Genomic DNA, 19503 nt, shown 5'->3' with positions numbered 1-19503 from the left:
GTGACTGCATTACAGTGCTTAACCTGGGGGACTAAGTCGCATAACATTTTCCTTGCCTGACAGTTTGGCTTAGTGTGACCCCATTTACCACAGTAGTAACACTGAACATCCTGTCTGGTGTTATTGGACCATCTAGTACTTGTAGGCCTACCATAGCTTTGACCACAACTCTCCCAACCCCCACTAGATTAACTTCTGGCTGAGGCCCGCTGGCTGGTGCTTGGGCCCATGGTGCCTAGTCAGGCAGACTGGAACACTGCAGCCCATCTAGCTGTCTCCTCTGCAGTTCTGGGGTTGTGTTCCCAGATCCAGATAGCCATATCTGTGCCCAGCATATCCATATATTGTTCCAGGATGACTATGACTATTACCTATTTTTTTTATCCATACTGGAATGTATGCATGCTCTCACTGGCTAGTAACACCTTTTGGGATTTATTCTAAATCTTTGAAACACTGCCTCCAAGCCTTTTTGTCACCGCCGCAAAGTCAGCCATCTTACAACGTCCTTGTATGCATTTAGGTCTTACCTGAATCCTGATAGTACCATTATTTGTAATACTATGTGATTGTAATTTTGACTGTATGTTTCAAATAAAGATGTAAATCTGAAATGAAATGGTCACGTGTTTGTATCTGTGTCTCTGTGTGAACTTGTGTATATTATTTTTTGCTGAGAGCTTCAAGATATTTCCTAACATTGAAGAATAACAGAGTTAATAACAACAAAACATTTTAATCCACAGATGTACAACAGAAACTCATAACACTTTTCCTTTATAGACTAAATCATTCAGTGTTAATCGAGATATAGGGCAACACCTCTGCTGTTACTGTAATGTTGCTTGGTTTTTGATCACAGGGGCGCCGCCTGAAATATTTGGCCCCATGACAAAAAATTCTAATCGGGCCCCGTCTGGGCAGTTGTTGTCACCACATCTCTAGGACTGTCCCATCAAAAGCTTTACACAACTCTAATTAAAGGCTTGCAACTGTCTTGCTTCCTGTAGTTCAATACCAGTACTAGCACAATATTTACTGCTGGTGATTTGTACATAGAAGTCTGCATACAGTATGCAGTTCACTATTTGATGCAAGATTAAAAGCCACCATAAAAAATGTCCTTAAAGCAGGACCAAACCATTTCATGAAGATACAAGGGGTTGGTCGGTCAATATGGATGTTTACTTGTTAGTCAATGGGGATTTGAACTTTATTGCCAAAAAAAGTAAAAGAGATCATTAATTGTATTAATATAATTTAAATACATATATTCTCAATAATGATGATTTATACAATATACAACATAATATCATTTTATATTAGTTTTGCTCTAACTTTTACCCCTATACGGCGCCCCTGTTGCTCAATTCATGTGAAGATATAAGATACCTCAAAATGATAAACCACAAGCTTGCAGGGAACATTTTCACTTCTGACAAAGCTGGATAACAGTTGTGTAACATCCATCCAGAAATGGCCTCAGCCCCAAAACTCATCTTTCTGCTGACTTTTCTCATGCAAAACATCTATGGAGAACAAGAGACCCACGAATTACAAATGCAAGAAGAGAGGCATGAAATACATGTCCTTTCTCTTACCAAGAATGCAGACTTCTGTTTGGTGTCCAGATCCATGGCTGATGGAGAACTGCTCCTGTGGAACACGTCTGATTCTTCCCCTGTCAACTCTACTCTGCATGGAGAACTGACAGATAGGCTGAGAGTGAGGAACATTTCTAAAGACTTATATTTAGACATCATCCAAGTTTCTCAGTCAGACACTGGACGTTACAGGATTGAATGCAGGACAGGCAGCAAAGTGACATACCAGAAGAACTTCACTCTCACAGTGTGCGATGACAATTACAAGGACATGTTTGATAATGGCGCAACCGCTGAGCTGCCATGTGATATTGCAGCAGAAGCAGGCCTCAGCCCAAATATCATCTGGTTCAGGTTAACAGGAGAGAAGTGGAGGACAGTGTTTGTGGATGGGAGTGAAACCCTGAACTTAGGGATGAAAGACCTTCAGGGCCGAGTTCAGGTGACACAGAACAATTCTCTTCTGATCTCCAACTTCACCATCATGGATAGCCTCTACACCTGTGTGGCCCCGGAGGAGCAGAAATGTGGCAGTGCTGTTTACGGTTATACACAGCGGCAGCACTACTACCTCCGTTTAGAAGGACAGGGGGTCACACTGCCTTGTGTTAGTTTCACTGTTGACCCTGCTGGGACTTCTTGGAGAACACCTTACGGGACGATTAAAGCAGACATTCCATCCAAGAGCCCACCTGAGACCTCCAGCCCCAGGCCCCAGAGAAGAGGGGAGATGTACATGATGGATGGAAGAGAGAGCACCAACTACTCCTTGGTCATCCCATCACTGAAGCTCAACCACTCAGGATCGTATTCATGCAATACAGATCAATCATATGTAATCTCTGTATTCTATACACTGCTGGTCTGTCCAGAGTCTACTTCTCTCACTGTGTTCTTCTCAGAGGGGTCAGAGGTCAGTCTCAGCTGTGACCCAGACTCAGTGGATGGATACATTGTATGGTTCAGAAACACTGATGAATATATCATACTGGACTCAGGATATTACATTGATATCACCATGAAGAACTTGGACCGGAGATACAACGTTTCTCTCAGTTTCACCTCTGTGACGATCTCCAACCTCTCCCAAGAGGACAGTGGGGGGTACTGGTGCCTGAGATACACAAACAGAGGTAACAATACTTTAGTATGTGAATCTTTAGCCAAGACTAACTTAGTCTATCAGGGGAAACCCTCTCTTGGCTCTGTGTTCCATGCAGTGAGAGATGCAGTGGGGAGCTGTGCTGTCGTTGGAACAGTCTGTGCTGTGGTCACTGTCATTCTGAGGAGCTGGAGAAGAGACCGGGACTCACTATAGACCCTAAAAGAGAGACCGAGAGATAGAGAGAGCGAGAGAGAGAGATAAAGAGAGAGGGGAAGAGAGGGACAGATAAAAAGAGACAGGGAGGAAGAATGAGAGATGAAGAGAGAAAGAGAGAGACAGGGAGGGAGAAAGGGAGAGAGAGAGGGCCCTGTTATGACCCCCATCCTACTATAGGGAAGTAGTGAGATATAGGGACCACAATGACCCACAACAAAATGTGTTTCCAAAATGACATTGAGAACTTACAAATGGATGTCAAAAAGTATGTACTTGCAGTTTCCTACATCAGAACACAATAAATAATGCCAGCAAGGTATGACTGTGTTTCTTCCTAAAGCACATTTAGTTACAAAAAACTGTGAAATCATGATTTGATATCCAACAGGGTGACCAAAATTATTTCAAATATTAAGCACTGGTGAGCAACAAGAGATCACTAGAGAAGGCTTTCCTAGGACAGCTTGTTTTACTGAACTGGTGGATTTCCACATGTCCATATTGAGTCAAAAGGCCAAATTAGAGTTGTTACCTTAATAAAGAAGTCAACATATAAACCTTCATCCATTGGACAGTGAACATTTTCAATTGAATTGCAATTTTATGGAGTGAGAAAGTATGTAAGTTTCCTTGTAATTGTAACTTTCCTGGAATGGTTACAAATGCTTCTGTAATAAAAAAATATATGTTTTGTCTACATAAAAAGAAACATGTGTGTCTGATAAAGTAATAAAAGGTTAAGAATTTTAAACATAAATACTGTTTTTAAGTGTTTACTTTAGAAAGATGTATTTCTCCTGTAATGTTAAATGAGAATTTTTTGTGTGTCTGTGACTTCCTGTTTTGCAAGAGATGCTGTAGATTTGACAGTCATGTGTTTAGCTGTGCTGGCATCTGGTGAAGTGTAACAGGTATGTAACGGACGTGGTCTTGCAAGCTCTATCAAAGGTATCTGGCCAATGTTCCCTCCCACGGGGAGTCAAACCTGCTACCTCTCGACTTCCAAGCGCAACCACTACCAGCTACGCCAAAGAAATGCTAGCTCCTCCACACAGCGGACGGTACCTTTTATACCTGAGGAGTGAGTTTCACCAGTTAACACCGGTTACAGAAGCATTGCTGGATGTGAAATAGTAAAACGATTTTAATTAACTCTACGTATGATATGTAGATCTGTTATTAAACTATTTGAAATTGTTGCCTTGTCCGATATCCATGTTGGTGATTGTGTGGGTTTGTGTATGTGTGGTGTGTGCAGTTCAAATTGAAAGTGCTGTTGTCATCACGAGGTGGTACCCTAACACCATTTATGATTCACAGCAAACAGAAGTGACCGACAGCAAACAGAAGATACATTAACATTCCCTTTTGCCAAAATAAACTACTTCAGATTATCCGGGGGCCTGTTCCTTAAATCTATTTTACCGAATAAGACCGTTTATTGTCAGGGAAATTAACTGACATAAACCTGTCTTATTTGGTAAACTCACTTTATGGAACAGGCCCCAGCTCTCAAGTTTAGTTCTCAAGTCGAGCTGGTTATTGATTCTGGTTACTGACACATTATCCTTAAGATGTGTGACTACGGTTACAAACACAATGTCCCTTAACCAGTTTTACCCTGGTAATAAAATAACTGCATTACAAAACTCTGGTTATACCATAACTACACCACAGCTCTCCAGCTATTTCATAACTACGTATACTATAGTACTCTGGTTATAATATAACTACACTAGATTACTATGGTTATAACATAAGTGAATTACAGTGCTTGGTGATATCACAACTACACTAAAATACACTGACTATGACATAACTATCTTAGTACTCTGGTCATATCATAACTACATTACAGTATTATGGTTTAAACCTACATGTTTCCAGTACAAACACATTGTGATGGACCGAACAGTGAAGCACAAGGAAACATGGGTAGAATGATCACTTTCTTGCTTCCAAAACAGGCACATGTCTGGATGCACAACCAAACTGAATGAACCGACCCCTCTACTGAGACCAGGAAGGATATATTTATAAACAGGTTCAACCAAAACAGACACGTGGGGGAAGACGAACGTCAAACCCTTCAGGTGTATCAAGCATTTCTCTAACTAAACAAATACTATAGTATAACCCACCCCCGCTCTTCTTAGGGCCTTGGTACATTCCCATCCCCTCCCCCTGCTCATTAGAACCGCCCATTCACACCACTAATCCCTTGATCCAAACCAGGAAGGGTGCCTTGCTCAGACCAACAAACTAACACGTAAGACAAAGAAAATAAAGAAACAGATCTAAGCTTATGTGTCATGTCATTACTTGATTTGTGTGTACGTGCATTATGTATAATGCATAAGGCCAAATAATAACAGAAAGTTACATTTGTGAAAGTTTAAAGTAGTGTAGGGGTTATCAATGTCAATGCTGCTGCGCGGCATGAGGTGTGGCCGTCAGACACATTATCCTTGTAACATCATGTAATAAAGATGAATGTTTCCATACTTCCATCTTTGTTTGTGTTTATACTGTGTGGACCTGAAGGGCTCTGAAGAGTGATGCAAAATAATTCTGCTAACGTTGCTAAAATCAAAACAATGTACCTCCAAATGTGACATATGTAACACACTGATGAACATATTTTACTGAACTCAGGATGTGACAGATACCGTCCTGAGGATTCAGATAAATCTTCAATATCCTTATAGTACCTGCCCCTTAGTACCTGTCTCCACCCCACGTCAGGAAGACCCTGGAGAGGCTAGTGCTCTCACACCTCAGGCCCCTGGCCAGTGCCTTCAAGGGCCCTTGTTCATTACCAGCCAGTCACTGGAGTGTACAACACTGTCATTGACCTGCTCAGGAGGGTTTACTCCCTCCTGGATGAAGCTGGGTGAACAGTGACCTGCCCAGGAGGGCCTACTCCCTCCTGAATGGAGCTGGGTGAACAGTGAGAATTCTGTGGTTTGACTTCTCCAGTGTCAAACCACAGGATCCAGAGGCAGGTGGACGCCCCCTTGGTCTGCTGTGTGGTCGACTGTCTGGCAGACTACAGTGTGTGGTTGTAGAGGTATGTCTGACCGTTCGGTGATCAGCACAGGTGTTCCCCAAGCAGTAGCAGACTGGCCATCGGGAGCACCGGGAGAATTCCCGGTGGGCCGAGACACTTCTGGGCCGGAGGGCCGCTTGCCTTAAAAACATTTTAACTACTAATAAAATGTTGGCAGAAGATTGAGCGACACAGTTCCGGCCCCCTTTCCCCAAGGCCAGTTGGTCTATTCCAAATTAACGTCTGTGTAGCCCTTACCCCCTTTGTATCGCTTACACACAAGTCGTCAGTGACACTGAGATCGAAAGCTAGCTAATAGAGACGATATAACGATCGAAAACCAGGCTAAGAAACGTAAGGGGCTGAAAAATCTGAAACAAAGACATCATCTTCGCTAGACAAGGTTTTACCAATTGAAAAACGGCAGTTTATTTTACATAAAGCTCAAAAAACTATTTTGCGCTAAAATAAAGGCAAAAAATGACGCTCCCTAACTTGCATCACATCAATTACAGAATGTGGATACATTGGCAGGGCAGCTTTGGTGGCGTATACGGGGCCGGTTCTGGTGGGCCAGTCTGGATAAAAGTCCATGGCCTATTTTTACTCCCAGTCCGTCCCTGTCCCCAAGGGATGGTACTGTGCCCTTTGCTGTTCAATCTCTAACCCTAACCATGACTGATGTTTTACCCGCCCCCTTGTACCTCAAATAAACCATGAACATCAAACCATTGCAATTTTGACTGTACAAATTAAAATGAAGATGTAACTGGAATGAAATAGGGACATGTGTTTGTATCACGTGTTTGTATCTGTGTCTCTGTGTAAACTTGTGTATATTATCTTTTGCTGAGAGGAGTGTGGTGAGTGAAATCATCCCATCAGCTATTTTATCTTCCTGGTGCAGCATGAGCTACTATCTAGCATGGTGGCTGTAGTCTTGTCATGACAACATCCTTCATTCTGGGTAATTCATTACTAACCTGGCTGGTTAGTAACAACTAATGAGCTGAAAGATATTTCCTAACATTCAAGAATAACTGTGTTATTCTTCAACAACAAAACATTTTGATCCACAGATGGACATCTGAAACTCATAACACTTTGTTTACAGACAAAAGCAATCAGTATCTTTAATCAAGACATTATGCAACTCCTTTGCTGCTAATGTTGCTTGATTGTTGTGCAAATCTTGTCATGACATAAGATACCTCAAAATTATAAATCACAAGCTTGCAGGGAACATCTTCATTTCTGACAAAGCTGGATAACAGTCCTGTAACATCCATCCAGATATGGCTTCAGCCCCAAAACTCATCTTTCTGCTGACTTTTCTCATGCAAAATATCAATGGAGAACAAGAGACCCACGAATTACAAAGGCTAGGAGACACATATGAAATAAATGTTGTTTCTCTTACCAAGAATGCAGACTTCTGTTTGGTGTCCAGATCCATGGCTGATGGAGAACTGCTCCTGTGGAACACGTCTGACTCTTCCCCTGTCAACTCTACTCTGCATGGAGAACTGACGGATAGGCTGAGAGTGAGGAACATTTCTAAAGACTTATATTTAGACATCATCCAAGTTTCTCAGTCAGACACTGGACATTACAGGATTGAATGCAGGACAGGCAGCAAAGTGACATACCAGAAGAACCTCACTCTCACAGTCTGCGATCGGAGTGGGAAGGACATGTTTGTGAATGGCACAACCGCTGAGCTGCCATGTGATATTGCAGCAGAAGCAGGCCTCAGCCCAACTATCACCTGGTTCAGGTTAACTGGAGGAACGTGGAGGACAGTGTTTGCGGATGGGAGTGAAACCCTGAACTCAGGGATGAAAGACCTTCAGGGCCGAGTTCAGGTGACACAGAACAACTCTCTTCTGATCTCCAACTTCACTGAAATGGATGGCTTTTTATTTGTCTGTGTGGCCCTGGAGGAGCAGAAGTGTGGCAGTATTGTGAGAATTTATAAACACCAGCAGTACTTCTACCTCCGTTCAGAAGGACAGGGGGTCACACTGCCTTGTGTTAGTTACACTGCTGACCCTGCTGGGACTTCTTGGAGAACACCTTACAGGACAATTAAAGCAGACATTCCATCCAAGAGCCCACCTGAGACCTCCAGCCCCAGGCCCCAGAGAAGAGGGGAGATGTACATGATGGATGGAAGAGAGAGCACCAACTACTCCTTGGTCATCCCATCACTGGAGCTCAACCACTCAGGATCGTATTCATGCAAAACATATGTAACCTCTTTAACCTATATACTGCTGGTCTGCCCAGAGTCTACCTCTGTCACTGTGTTCTTCTCAGAGGGGTCAGAGGTCAGTCTCAGCTGTGACCCAGACTCAGTGGATGGATACGTTTTGTGGGGCAGATACACTGATAAACATGTTATACTGGAACCAGAACTTTTCAAATTTGAGACCTGGGACGAGAGATACAATGTTTCTCTCAGTTTCACCTCTTTGACGATTTCTAACCTCTCCCAAGAGGACAGTGGGGAGTACTGGTGTGTGAGACATCCAGACAGAGGTAACCATACTTTAGTATGTGAATCTTTAGCCAAGACTAACTTAGTCTATCAGGGGAAACCCTCTCTTGGCTCTGTGTTCCATGCAGTGAGAGATGCAGTGGGGAGCTGTGCTCTCGTTGGAACAGTCTGTGCTGTGGTCACTGTCATTCTGAGGAGCTGGAGAAGAGACCGGGACTCACTATAGACCCTAAAAGAGAGACAGAGAGATAGAGAGAGATAGAGAGAGAGGGGGAGAGAGAGAGACAGGACCCTATTATGACACCCATCCTACTATAGGGAAGTGATTTATAGGACCACAATGACCCACAACAAAATGTGTTTACACAATGATATTGAGAAATTACAAATGGATGTCAGAAAATACTAAGTTGCAGCAGCCTGCATCAGAAAACTGTAAATAATGCAAGCAGGGTATAACCGTGTTTATTCTAACGCGCATCCGGTTACAAAAAGTGGTTACATTCTGATTTAATTAATATCCAATAGAGTGACCAAAATTCTCTATTAATAATTTTTTATTAATCTTTATTTCATATTAAGCACTGGTGAGCAACGAGACATCCCTAAAGAAGGCTTTCATAGGACAGCTTGTTTACTGGTGGATCTCCATACGTTCATAATGAGGTATAAGGACAAATTAGAGTTGTTGCAGAAACAAAGAAGTTAACATATAAACCTCCATTCATTGGACAGAAACATCATAATTCCCAGAAGACTTTTGAGAAAGGATGTAAGTTTGGAAGAGATACTTTCCTTGAATGGTGAGAAATGTTTCTGTTCTTAGAAAATATGTCTACATAAACAGAAACGTGTCTGTTAAAGTAATAGAAATGTTAAGAGTTTTATACATGAAAACAATTTTAAAGTGTTTACTTTAGAATGACCTATTTCTCTTCGAATTTTAAATGTCTGTGACTTCCTGTTCTGTAGAGATGCTGTAGATTTGACAGTCATGTGTTTAGCTGTGCTCAGAATCTGGTGAAGCATTGCTGGACGTGAAATAGTACAAAGATTTTAATGAATTATTTGTATGATATGTAGATCTGTTATTTCAAATAAACCATTTTTGTTTAGACACCCATGTTGTTGTGTCAGACACCCATGTTTGTGATTGTGTGAGTTTGTGTATGTGTAATGTATGCAGTTCAAAATCAACTGCACACACTAGGTGGCGACCTAACAACATTTATGATTCTCAGCAAAGAGAAGTGACCTAAAGAGAAAGTAAGATTCTCTTTTGAAAAATTAACAATTTCTGATTATCCCAAGGCATGTTCCTTGAAACGAGTTTACGGAAAAAGCCAGGCCATTGTCAGGGAAAGTAGCTGACACAAGCCTGTCTTATTTGGTAAACTCACTTTATGGAACAGGCCCCAGCTGTAATTTTTCGTTCTCAAGTTGAGCTGGTCATTGATTCTGGTTACTAAGACATTATCCTTAAGATGTGTGACTATGGTTACGAACACAATGTCCTGTAGCGGACTGTACTTTTGTACAGGATGAGGGAGAGGTGAATAGAACAATGCAGACTCCAGTTCTTAAGAAATACATGTCTTTATTAAGTTGGTACAAAACCGGCCGCCAAGTGCTGTCTCTATACACAAGTCCAGAACCCAACTCGCCTAGCCCCTTGTCCACGACACCAACACCCCAATGAGCCCAGTCCCAAGAGTCACTATGGTTCCAATCCTGGCGTAGTGAATGGATGGTGACCACTTAACTTGGAGAGGGAGAGGAAGGTCTGGAAGTGCAGCGTCCTGCTGGAGTACGCCGTCCTCAGCACTCCACTGACTCCACGTAGTCCGTTGCGAGAACGTAATCCTTCTCCTTTCGCCGTCCTCCGCTGGTCTCCGGATCCGCGTCCTCTGGCCCTGCGCACCACCGGCTCCCGCTCACATCGGCGTCTGGCTCCGGTCGCCCGGCACCATCTATGTCTCACCCCGTAGCGTCTTGTTCACCGCAGGCCACACTCGACCTCCTCTATTTCCGATCCACACAGTCCTTTATCAAAAGTACCAATTGTTTTTACTTGGCTGACATAATCAATTTATCACACTGCCCCCCCCTCCCCCCTTTGAAGTGGATAGCGTGCTTGCAGGCAGTCTCCTTGCCCTCTGAGGCCTCTGAGGACATGGTGGGACTGCCTGGTCAGCTGGTAGTACAGGGTGGTCTCCAGCAGGCTCCAGCCCAGCCGCCGCTCTCTCTTGGGCCTGGCCCAGGGATTGGTGTCCATCAGCGGCTCTGGGCACGGCTTCAGGGCCCTGCTGATGGGCCACCATAGGCCGTTGAGCCCACGGCCCCCACAACAAGGGTAGTTGGAGTGTGTCTGGTCAAGACTGGAGACAGGACACTGACAACTCTGGTTAGGGCTTGACGGAAGCCAATCTAGAATCACAACCATAGCGGGGCTTAAGACGATTAAAATGTACAGCATTCTCCCCATTACTCCCCTTCAATTGATCAGATATTCTTTCTGAGATACTTGAGTCTTGGATGCTACCCAACCGAGCGCAACCGCTCTCTTAAAGGGTACACATCATTTCCTACTTCTGGATAAGATTCGTCACCCCCATTCAGCAGGATTGATGTCCACAGGTAATGTAATGTCCGACCAAACACTGACTCATACGGGGGTTTCGTTTTGTACCGGCATGTACACTACCACGGTATGCCATCATGATCATGAGAAAGGGTAACAATGCCTCCCAGTCAGTCTGGTTAGAATTCACAAAACTGGACAACATGGTGGTTAATGTCCTGTTTAGGCGCTCCACCAACCCATCAGACTGGGGGTGGTAGGGGGTAGTACGTGTCTTATGGATTTCAAGAAGCTCACAGACCTCCCGAAAAAGCTTTGACTCAAAATTGGTCCCTTGATCTGAATGAATGGATCGTGGTGCTCCACACTTCCAAATAAACTAATTCCCAAGTAAATTAGCGACTGTGCCCGCCTCCTGGTTTGGCATGTGAAAAGCGTCGGCCCACTTCTTAAAGTAATCAGCCAGAACCAGTTTATACTGGTTGCCATGGTTGGCCACAGGCAAGGGCCCTACAATATCTAACGCCACCCTCTCAAAGGGCAGGGAAGTGGCTGATGTTGCCAAAGGAGCTCTTGGTGTTGGGCCCATAGATATATATATATATAAACACTAGATGTCTTACGGCAGAGTCTAGAACGTCCGCACGTGGCGGCCATCTTGCTACAGTGAACTCGCTCACCCATAACATTGGGTTGGTACTTATTAAATAACCATAACTTGCTCAATTTTCAACCGATTTGGTTTGTTATTAACGTCAGAGATGTAGTTATACCACTGCATACTTATGAATATTATGTTATTAAAAAAAATTGAATAGAAGTATGCAGTGGCATAACTACATCTCTGACGTTGATAACAAACCAAATCGTTTAAAAATAGGTTGAAAATTGTACCTCTAATAACACCTGAGTCCTGATAGTACCAATATTTACAATAGTTTGTAATTACAATTTTGACTGTACAATTCAAATGAAGATGTAACTGGAATGAAATAGGGACATGTGTTTGTATCACGTGTTTGTATCTGTGTCTCTGTGTAAACTTGTGTATATTATCTTTTGCTGAGAGGAGTGTGGTGAGTGAAATCAACCCATCAGCCATTTTATCTTCTTGGTGCAGCATGAGCTACTATCTAGCATGGTGGCTGTAGTCTTGTCATGACAACATCCTTCATTCCAGGTAATTCATTACTAACCTGGCTGGTTTGTAACAACTAATGAGCTTAAAGATATTTCCTAACATTCAAGAATAACTGTGTTAACAACAACAAAACATTTGAATCCACAGATGGACATCTGAAACTCGTAACACTTTGTTTACACGTGACAATTCTTGTCACGATATAAGATACCTCAAAATGATAGATGAGCAGATGAACACTCTATATCCCATAGACTGCTGGTCTGCCCAGAGTCGACTTCTCTCACTGTGTTCTTTTCAGAGGGGTCAGAGGTCAGTCTCAGCTGTGACCCAGACTCAGTGGATGGATACGTTGTGTGGGTCAGAAACACCGATAAACATATTATACTGGAATCAGATAATCTCATAATGAAGACCTGGGATCAGAGATACAATGTTTCTCTCAGTTTCACGTCTTTGACAATTTCTAACCTCTCCCAAGAAGACAGTGGCGAGTACTGGTGCCTGAGATACACAGACAGAGGCAACGATACTTTAGTATGTGAATCTTTAGCCAAGACTAACTTAGTCTATCAGGGGAAACCCTCTCTTGGCTCTGTGTTCCATGCAGTGAGAGATGCAGTGGGGAGCTGTGCTGTCGTCTGTGCTGTGGTCACTGTCATTCTGAGGAGCTGGAGAAGAGACCGGGACTCACTGTAGACCATAAAAGAGAGAGAGATAGAGAGAGCGAGAGAGAGCGAGATAGAGAGAGAGGGAGAGAGAAAAAGAGACAGGGAGGAGAAAAGAGAGATGGAGAGAGAGAAAGAGAGAGAAAAAGAGAAAGACAGGGAGGGAGAAAGGGAGAGAGAGGGCCCTATTATGACCCCCATCCTACTATAGGGAAGTAGTGACATTGAGAACTTACAAATAGATGTCAGAAAATATGTAGTTGCAATTTCCTACATCAAAACACAATAAATAATGCCAGCAGGGTTTGACTGTGTTTCTTCCTAAAGCACATTTAGTTACAAAAAACAGTGAAATCCTGATTTAATATCTACCAGGGTGACCACAATCATTTGAAATATTATAAAATATAATAAAATATAAATTAGAGTTGTTGCAGAATAAAAAGAAATTAACATATAAACCTCCATTCATTGGACAGAAACATCTTAATTCCCAGAAGGCTTTTGAGTGAGAAAGTATGTAAGTTTGGTAGAGATACTTTCCTGGAATGGTGAGAAATGTTTCTGTAATTAGAAAATATATGTTTTGTCTACGTAAAAAGAAACGTGTCTGTTAAAGTAATAGAAATGTTAAGAGTTTTATACATGAAAACCCTTTAAAGTGTTTACTTTAGAATTACCTATTTCTCCTCGAATGTTAAATGAGAATAGTTTGTGTGTCTGTGACCTCCTGTTCTGTTAGAGATGTTGTAGATTTGACAGTCATGTGTTTAGCTGTGCTCGGCATCTGGTGAAGCTTTGCTGGACGTGAAATAGTACAAAGATTTTAATGAATTATTTGTATGATATTTAGATCTGTTATATCAAATAAACCATTTGAAGATTGCTGTGTCAGACACTAGTGTTTGTGATTGTGTGGGTTTGTGCATGTGTGTGGTGTGTGCAGTTCAGATTGAAAGTGCTGTTGTCTTCACGAGGTGGTACCATAACACCATTTATGATTCACAGCAAAGAGAAGTGACCTAAATATACATTAACATTCCCTTTTACCAAAATAAACTATTTCAGATTATCCAGGGGCCTGTTCCTTAAAACTAGTTTACCGAATAAGCCTATTGTCAGGGAATGTAACTGACATAAGCCTGTCTTATTTGGTAAACTCACTTCATGGAACAGACCCGAACTGTCATTTTTGTTCTCAAGTTGAGCTAGTTATTGATTCTTGTTATTAACACATTATCCTTGTGTGATGTGTGTCTACGGTTACCAACACAATGTCCCTTAAACAATACTGCCCTCTACCGGGCCTTCTTTTGACACCCATTAATCACCCACACTACCACTTACTGACCTCTATTGGCTGGAAATCCACCAATAGGCAACTGACAAGGCTTAGCAGGGAAGTAGTGACAGTCAGTAGAGAAGTACAGTAGGATGGAAATGTTTATAAAACTTTTGTATTCTCTTTTTCTGGTGCTAATATGCAATGGCGTGCCCTCAGTTGGACAGAAGAAAAGGGAGGTATGTTATCTTGCAAGGGTTTGTTAATCTTACCGGATGCAAATCGCACATGAAGGTTTTCAATCGATGTGTTCCAAGCTAAGATAATGTTAGTGAATGTAGCTTGCTAGCTCGGAGGCTATCTACAGTACTACTAGCTAAAGTACACACTAACGAGACGCTATAACATATATGAAAGTATTGAGTATTAATATACACTGTAAAAGCCATTCTGCACAGTATCTTTGTAACCTCACTGACGGCACATACTGTATTTTCCCCAACGTGGTGGTTTTAGCTTAGTGTGATTAGGACGCAGCTAAGATTGAAGATAGCTATCCAATGCCGAGTTAGCTACTAAACCACGTTACACTATGATTTCTGCTTTGCTTTAGATTTACCAAACTTGGCAGCGAATACGCTGTAACTGTAAGGAGTTAACCCATTCACTGTCCCATAACTTCTGCCCTTCGCCCAGACCCTGCTCTCTGAGAAGGTGAGCCAGATGATGGACTGGGCCAGTAAACGTTCTGTCATTCGGATGAACGGGGACAAGTTCCGTCGGTTTGTCAAAGCTCCTCCTCGAAACTACTCCGTCATCATTATGTTCACAGCCCTGCAGCCACAGAGGCAGTGTGGAGTCTGCAAGTGAGTGTGTGTGTTTATGTGTGTGTTATTTAGTTACAGCGCATGTGTAAGTGTTTGTGTGTAATATTGACTTGTGACAAACACGTGTTTGCAGGCAGGCCGATGAAGAGTACCAGGTTCTTGCTAACTCCTGGCGTTACTCCAATGCCTTCACCAACAAGGTCTTCTTTGCAACAGTGGATTTTGATGAAGGTTCCGACGTCTTTCAGATGGTAAATAGCTGAAGTTTTACCTCCTACTGTCCGAAAGTAACAACCTTATTCAGGATCTAGCATCAGACCTGGGTCAGACCTGGTGACCATTTGCATTTCAAATACTTGGGAGAACGTGTCTCTTCAACTGCAATACAAACACAGTATGTTAAGTCAAATAGCCTAGCTTGCATGCACAGTACCAGTGATTTTGGTTGTGTTTCAGCTCAACATGAACTCCGCTCCGACCTTCATCAACTTCCCAGCCAAGGGCAAGCCCAAGCGCAGCGACACGTATGAGCTGCAGGTCCGAGGATTCGCCGCAGAGCAGCTGGCTCGCTGGGTCGCAGACCGCACCGACGTCCACGTAGGATACCGTTTGTTCTCAATATTCCGTTTTTGTCTTTTAACGCAGCTGGAACAGTGTAATTCAAATGAAGCGCTACTCTGCTCTCTACTCTAAAGAAGATCAATTGAGTGTATGGTGTGTTGATGCAGTTCTAAGTATGGTGGATCAAAGCAAGAACTTGAGGGAACGGAAATCAGGGGTGAAACAAAGTCTCAAGGGTTTTTCAAAGTACGTCACGTTACACTTCTTACCTGTGATCGTGTGTGTGTGTGTGTGTGTTAGGTGAGGGTGATCCGGCCTCCTAACTACGCAGGGCCTCTGATGCTGGGATTCCTGCTGGCAGTCATAGGTGGGCTGGCCTACCTCCGACGCAACAACTTAGAGTTCCTGTTCAACAAGAATGTCTGGGCCTTCTCTGCTCTGGTAACCCTCCCCCTCTTGACCCCAACCAATCACTTCTGTGACAATGTTCTAACTTGACCCTTGACCCGTAAACCATTATTGCCAGAACAACCCCAAATGATTTTAAAATATGACTTGAGGGATATTTGTTTTTGCCTCAATCTTAATTACAGGTTAGATGAGTATATTTTCAGTGTAAGATAAAACTGACTTCTGGCTCTGTGTTTTAGTGCTTTGTTCTGATCATGACATCAGGACAGATGTGGAACCACATCCGTGGCCCCCCCTACGCCCACAAGAACCCCAACACCGGACAAGTGGTGAGGCCTTGTGGGTCTGTGTGTGTGAGTGTGTCTATGCATTGTGTGTTTGGGTCCTAAGTCTTTTGTTTCTTGTTTTAGAGCTACATCCATGGAAGCAGCCAGGCCCAGTTTGTGGCAGAAACCCACATCGTTCTTCTGTTCAGTATCCTTTCATAGGCCTCAACACTGACGCACACACATGCACATATGCACTCATTTGTTTGGTCCTTAACCTTTGCCTCAGACTCTGCAGTAACCATGGGGATGGTGTTGTTGCATGAAGCCGCTACATCTGATCTTGATATCGGCAAGAGGAAGAGTATGTACACAAATTGAATCAAATCAAACTTTATTTGTATAGTCCTTTTAACAAGTAACAGTGCGTTCACACTGCAGCGACGCGATGCAAGCGACAACATGTTTTCCATTCATTTTCTATGAAGCCAGGCGAATCGCTTGCGTGGTGCATTGTGGGTAGCGACGCGACAGAGTTGAGATTTTCTCAACTTTATGCAAATGAGGAGTGATTTTCGGAGTGTTTTCTTGTTTCTTGTAACGTAGCAACCATGGCAAACATTTCTAGCTTTCAAGCTTTCAAGGTGGAGGAGAAACTAATCGTTTGTGTGGCTGCTTACCCAGTCCTGTACGATACATAACTGTATTTGTACAGAGATGTTCATAAAAAAAAAACAATGCATGGCGCAAGGTTTGCCGAAGTTGTGGGTGCTTGTACTTTCAAATTCAGTTTAGTCACATTACGTAACTTAGTTCTGTGGTAACTAGCTAGCTAGCCCGGCTGGAACTCCCTATCGTATCGACAGATTAGCAGAGACTGAGGAATATAGTAAAACGTTTTTTACACATGTCAACGTGTATGTCTATTAAACAGTTTTGTATGTTGTATACAAGTTGTATTTTGATCGATGTTGCAACTACGTAAACCCAAGTCTGCACACTTGGCCATGACAACTACAACAGTGACTTTAGAGAACTACATTCTACATTTATCTGTTTGAAACGCCCCCGAGCGTGGTGAACTGTGGGAAGGCAAGCAATGGCAAGCGATTCGCTTCGCTGCAGTGTGAACGCAGGGTAATGTCACCAAAGGTCTTTACGTTGCCCACAGATCAACACCGTGCACATTCACTCACACACACCTGACTTTCTTCTATCTCTGGTTGGCTAATGGACTTCTCTTGTGTGGAATCCCTTCTCTTGTCCAGTCATGTGTGTCGCAGGGATTGGCCTAGTCATGCTCTTCTTCAGTTGGCTGCTGTCCATCTTCAGAGCCAAGTACCATGGATACCCCTACAGGTATGGATACTGTACAACAAAGCTGGAGATTCCCCTACAGGCATCCAAAACCTCTCCCAAGTAACCACTGGTGACTCCTACAGGTAACCATAAAAACCACTCTCAAGTCACCATACCAATCTCTGTCTGTGTTGCAGTTTCCTAATGAGTTAGGAGACATCAGCCAATAGGAGCTGGAGGACATCGGCCAATAGGAGCCGGAGGACCTTGGCCAATAGGAGCTGAAGGAGAACCACCACAGAGGAGTAGTTTGTCCAATCAGGAAGTGCCTTGATGTTCAAACAGTCGTGTCTCTCTCACCCCACAAATTGGTAGCTCCCAGTTTTTTTTGTTGTTTTTTTTGCATCATGACATTAAACCCCTTTTTATAAACTTGCCATTTCCACCAGTCGGGTCCAGCCAGTGTGCCTTTATGATGTGGTCTGTTGCTCTGTCAGGCAGCGGTGTGGACTCACCACTCACACTCGCTGTTCCAAGCTACTTGGCAGCGGCGTGAAGGCGAGGAGAAGCTTTACTGGACTGTGATGGGTTCTACCTCGGTAAATCTCTCCCTCCCCCTGGCCCACCCGCCCTCCCTACCTCCTCCATCCCTTCACTTCAACTCAGTACACACCCCCCAGTCCCATGTCACGAAGCTCTGTCGGTGTCCAGATCAGCACTCACATGTCATTGCTATGATAGTGTCTGCAGCACCAACATGCTACCGTTATCGGGATGGGATTTCCTTGTACATCAGGCCTGTGTCTCAGGTGATGCGTTCTGTTATTAAAGTGCCTTAACAACCTCCGATGTGGATCGTCACCTCTGTGATTCTGTGGCCCTGCTGCAATTATCCCTCACACTACCAGCTGCCACCAGCAGGTGGCAGCATTCTCCAAATACTGCTCATCCTACAGCAGCTTGTTATGGATGTGGAGGGAGGGGTTCTAGAGCTGTCTTAAGGTATGGAGAAGGGTTATGAAACTGTATTGAAAAGTTCCCGGGCTGTGTTGGGGTAGAAATAGCCTTTAGAAGAGCAGACAAGAGGTCTAGAAACGTCAGGATGTGGCGAAGGGTTCTAAAATGAGTATTGTGTGGCAATGGGTTGCAGAGAGGTGGGTTAGAGAAAGGCACCTTTTAAATAAAATTTAGTATTATTAAAACAGCCCGGATACAAATAAGGGTTCCAGAGTTAAGGTCATGTTTGTTCAGAACTGCCTGAGAGTGTGGATAATGTGAAAGAGAAATGTGTTGAATAATGCCATTAGGCACTAGCCATTAGGCTTTGTTCTGACTGCTACTTTACAAGCGTTTACCATTCAGTCCATGGCCACATCACCTGGAGGAAGATCATTGTAGAAAGAGTGTGCGTGTTTGTGTTCCTGTGTGTCATACAGGTTAATGGCCTGTTTGTGGTGTATCTGCCTGAACAGGTGTGTGCGGATGGGCAGGGGAGAATCAGAACTCCCCACTCTGAACCCAGCCCAGCCAATCACTCTAAGAGCTGTCTGTATTACCATATAAGGCCATGCAGCCTGAGAGGAAAGGTGTGTCCCGGCTGAGGGACTGCGTTGTTTCCCTCGGGAGAGGGTGTCCTCCGGGATACGGACAAAGACCACTCCCTAGCCCTAGACACACACACTTCATAATTCAGTTTGTGTCTGAAAGGGTCAGTGTACCAGGTATGTTACAGAGAGCTGTGATAACACACGCTAGATCATCCGTGAAATCCTTCAAAAGATTAGGGAGATGCTCAGTGAGGTAGGTCTAAGTTGTATTCATGAAACAGGTCTTTCCGTCCACTTTTGATGTGACCTGATATGAGTAGAATTGCTTCAATCCAGGGTATTTCTCTAGTGGTCACCACACTACCAAGCTTGAAAACTCCTCTTTCTCCTGGGCAAGCATACTTCTGTAAGCCTGTATAATGGTGTGTATGTGAGAGAGAGAAGAG

At 43.4% G+C, this 19503-nt stretch overlaps 1 protein-coding gene across 1 annotated transcript; it reads left to right on the top strand.

Annotated features, from left to right (window-relative positions):
- Window positions 1–14235: 14235 nt before the first annotated feature.
- Window positions 14236–18354, top strand: LOC124485320 (magnesium transporter protein 1). The gene is made up of 10 exons (XM_047046896.1): window positions 14236–14385; window positions 14843–15012; window positions 15107–15224; window positions 15430–15570; window positions 15835–15975; window positions 16185–16274; window positions 16356–16419; window positions 16501–16575; window positions 17480–17570; window positions 17708–18354. Exons 1-10 carry the CDS (start codon window positions 14299–14301, stop codon window positions 17721–17723), a joined length of 993 nt encoding a protein of 330 aa, XP_046902852.1. The 5' UTR covers window positions 14236–14298; the 3' UTR covers window positions 17724–18354.
- Window positions 18355–19503: the final 1149 nt, after the last annotated feature.

Source organism: Hypomesus transpacificus, chromosome 1, assembly GCF_021917145.1.
Source record: "Hypomesus transpacificus isolate Combined female chromosome 1, fHypTra1, whole genome shotgun sequence".
Classification (NCBI taxonomy): domain Eukaryota; kingdom Metazoa; phylum Chordata; class Actinopteri; order Osmeriformes; family Osmeridae; genus Hypomesus; species Hypomesus transpacificus.
The sequence above is the reverse complement of the archived record's forward strand: the minus strand, read 5'-3'. Positions and strand labels throughout refer to the sequence as shown.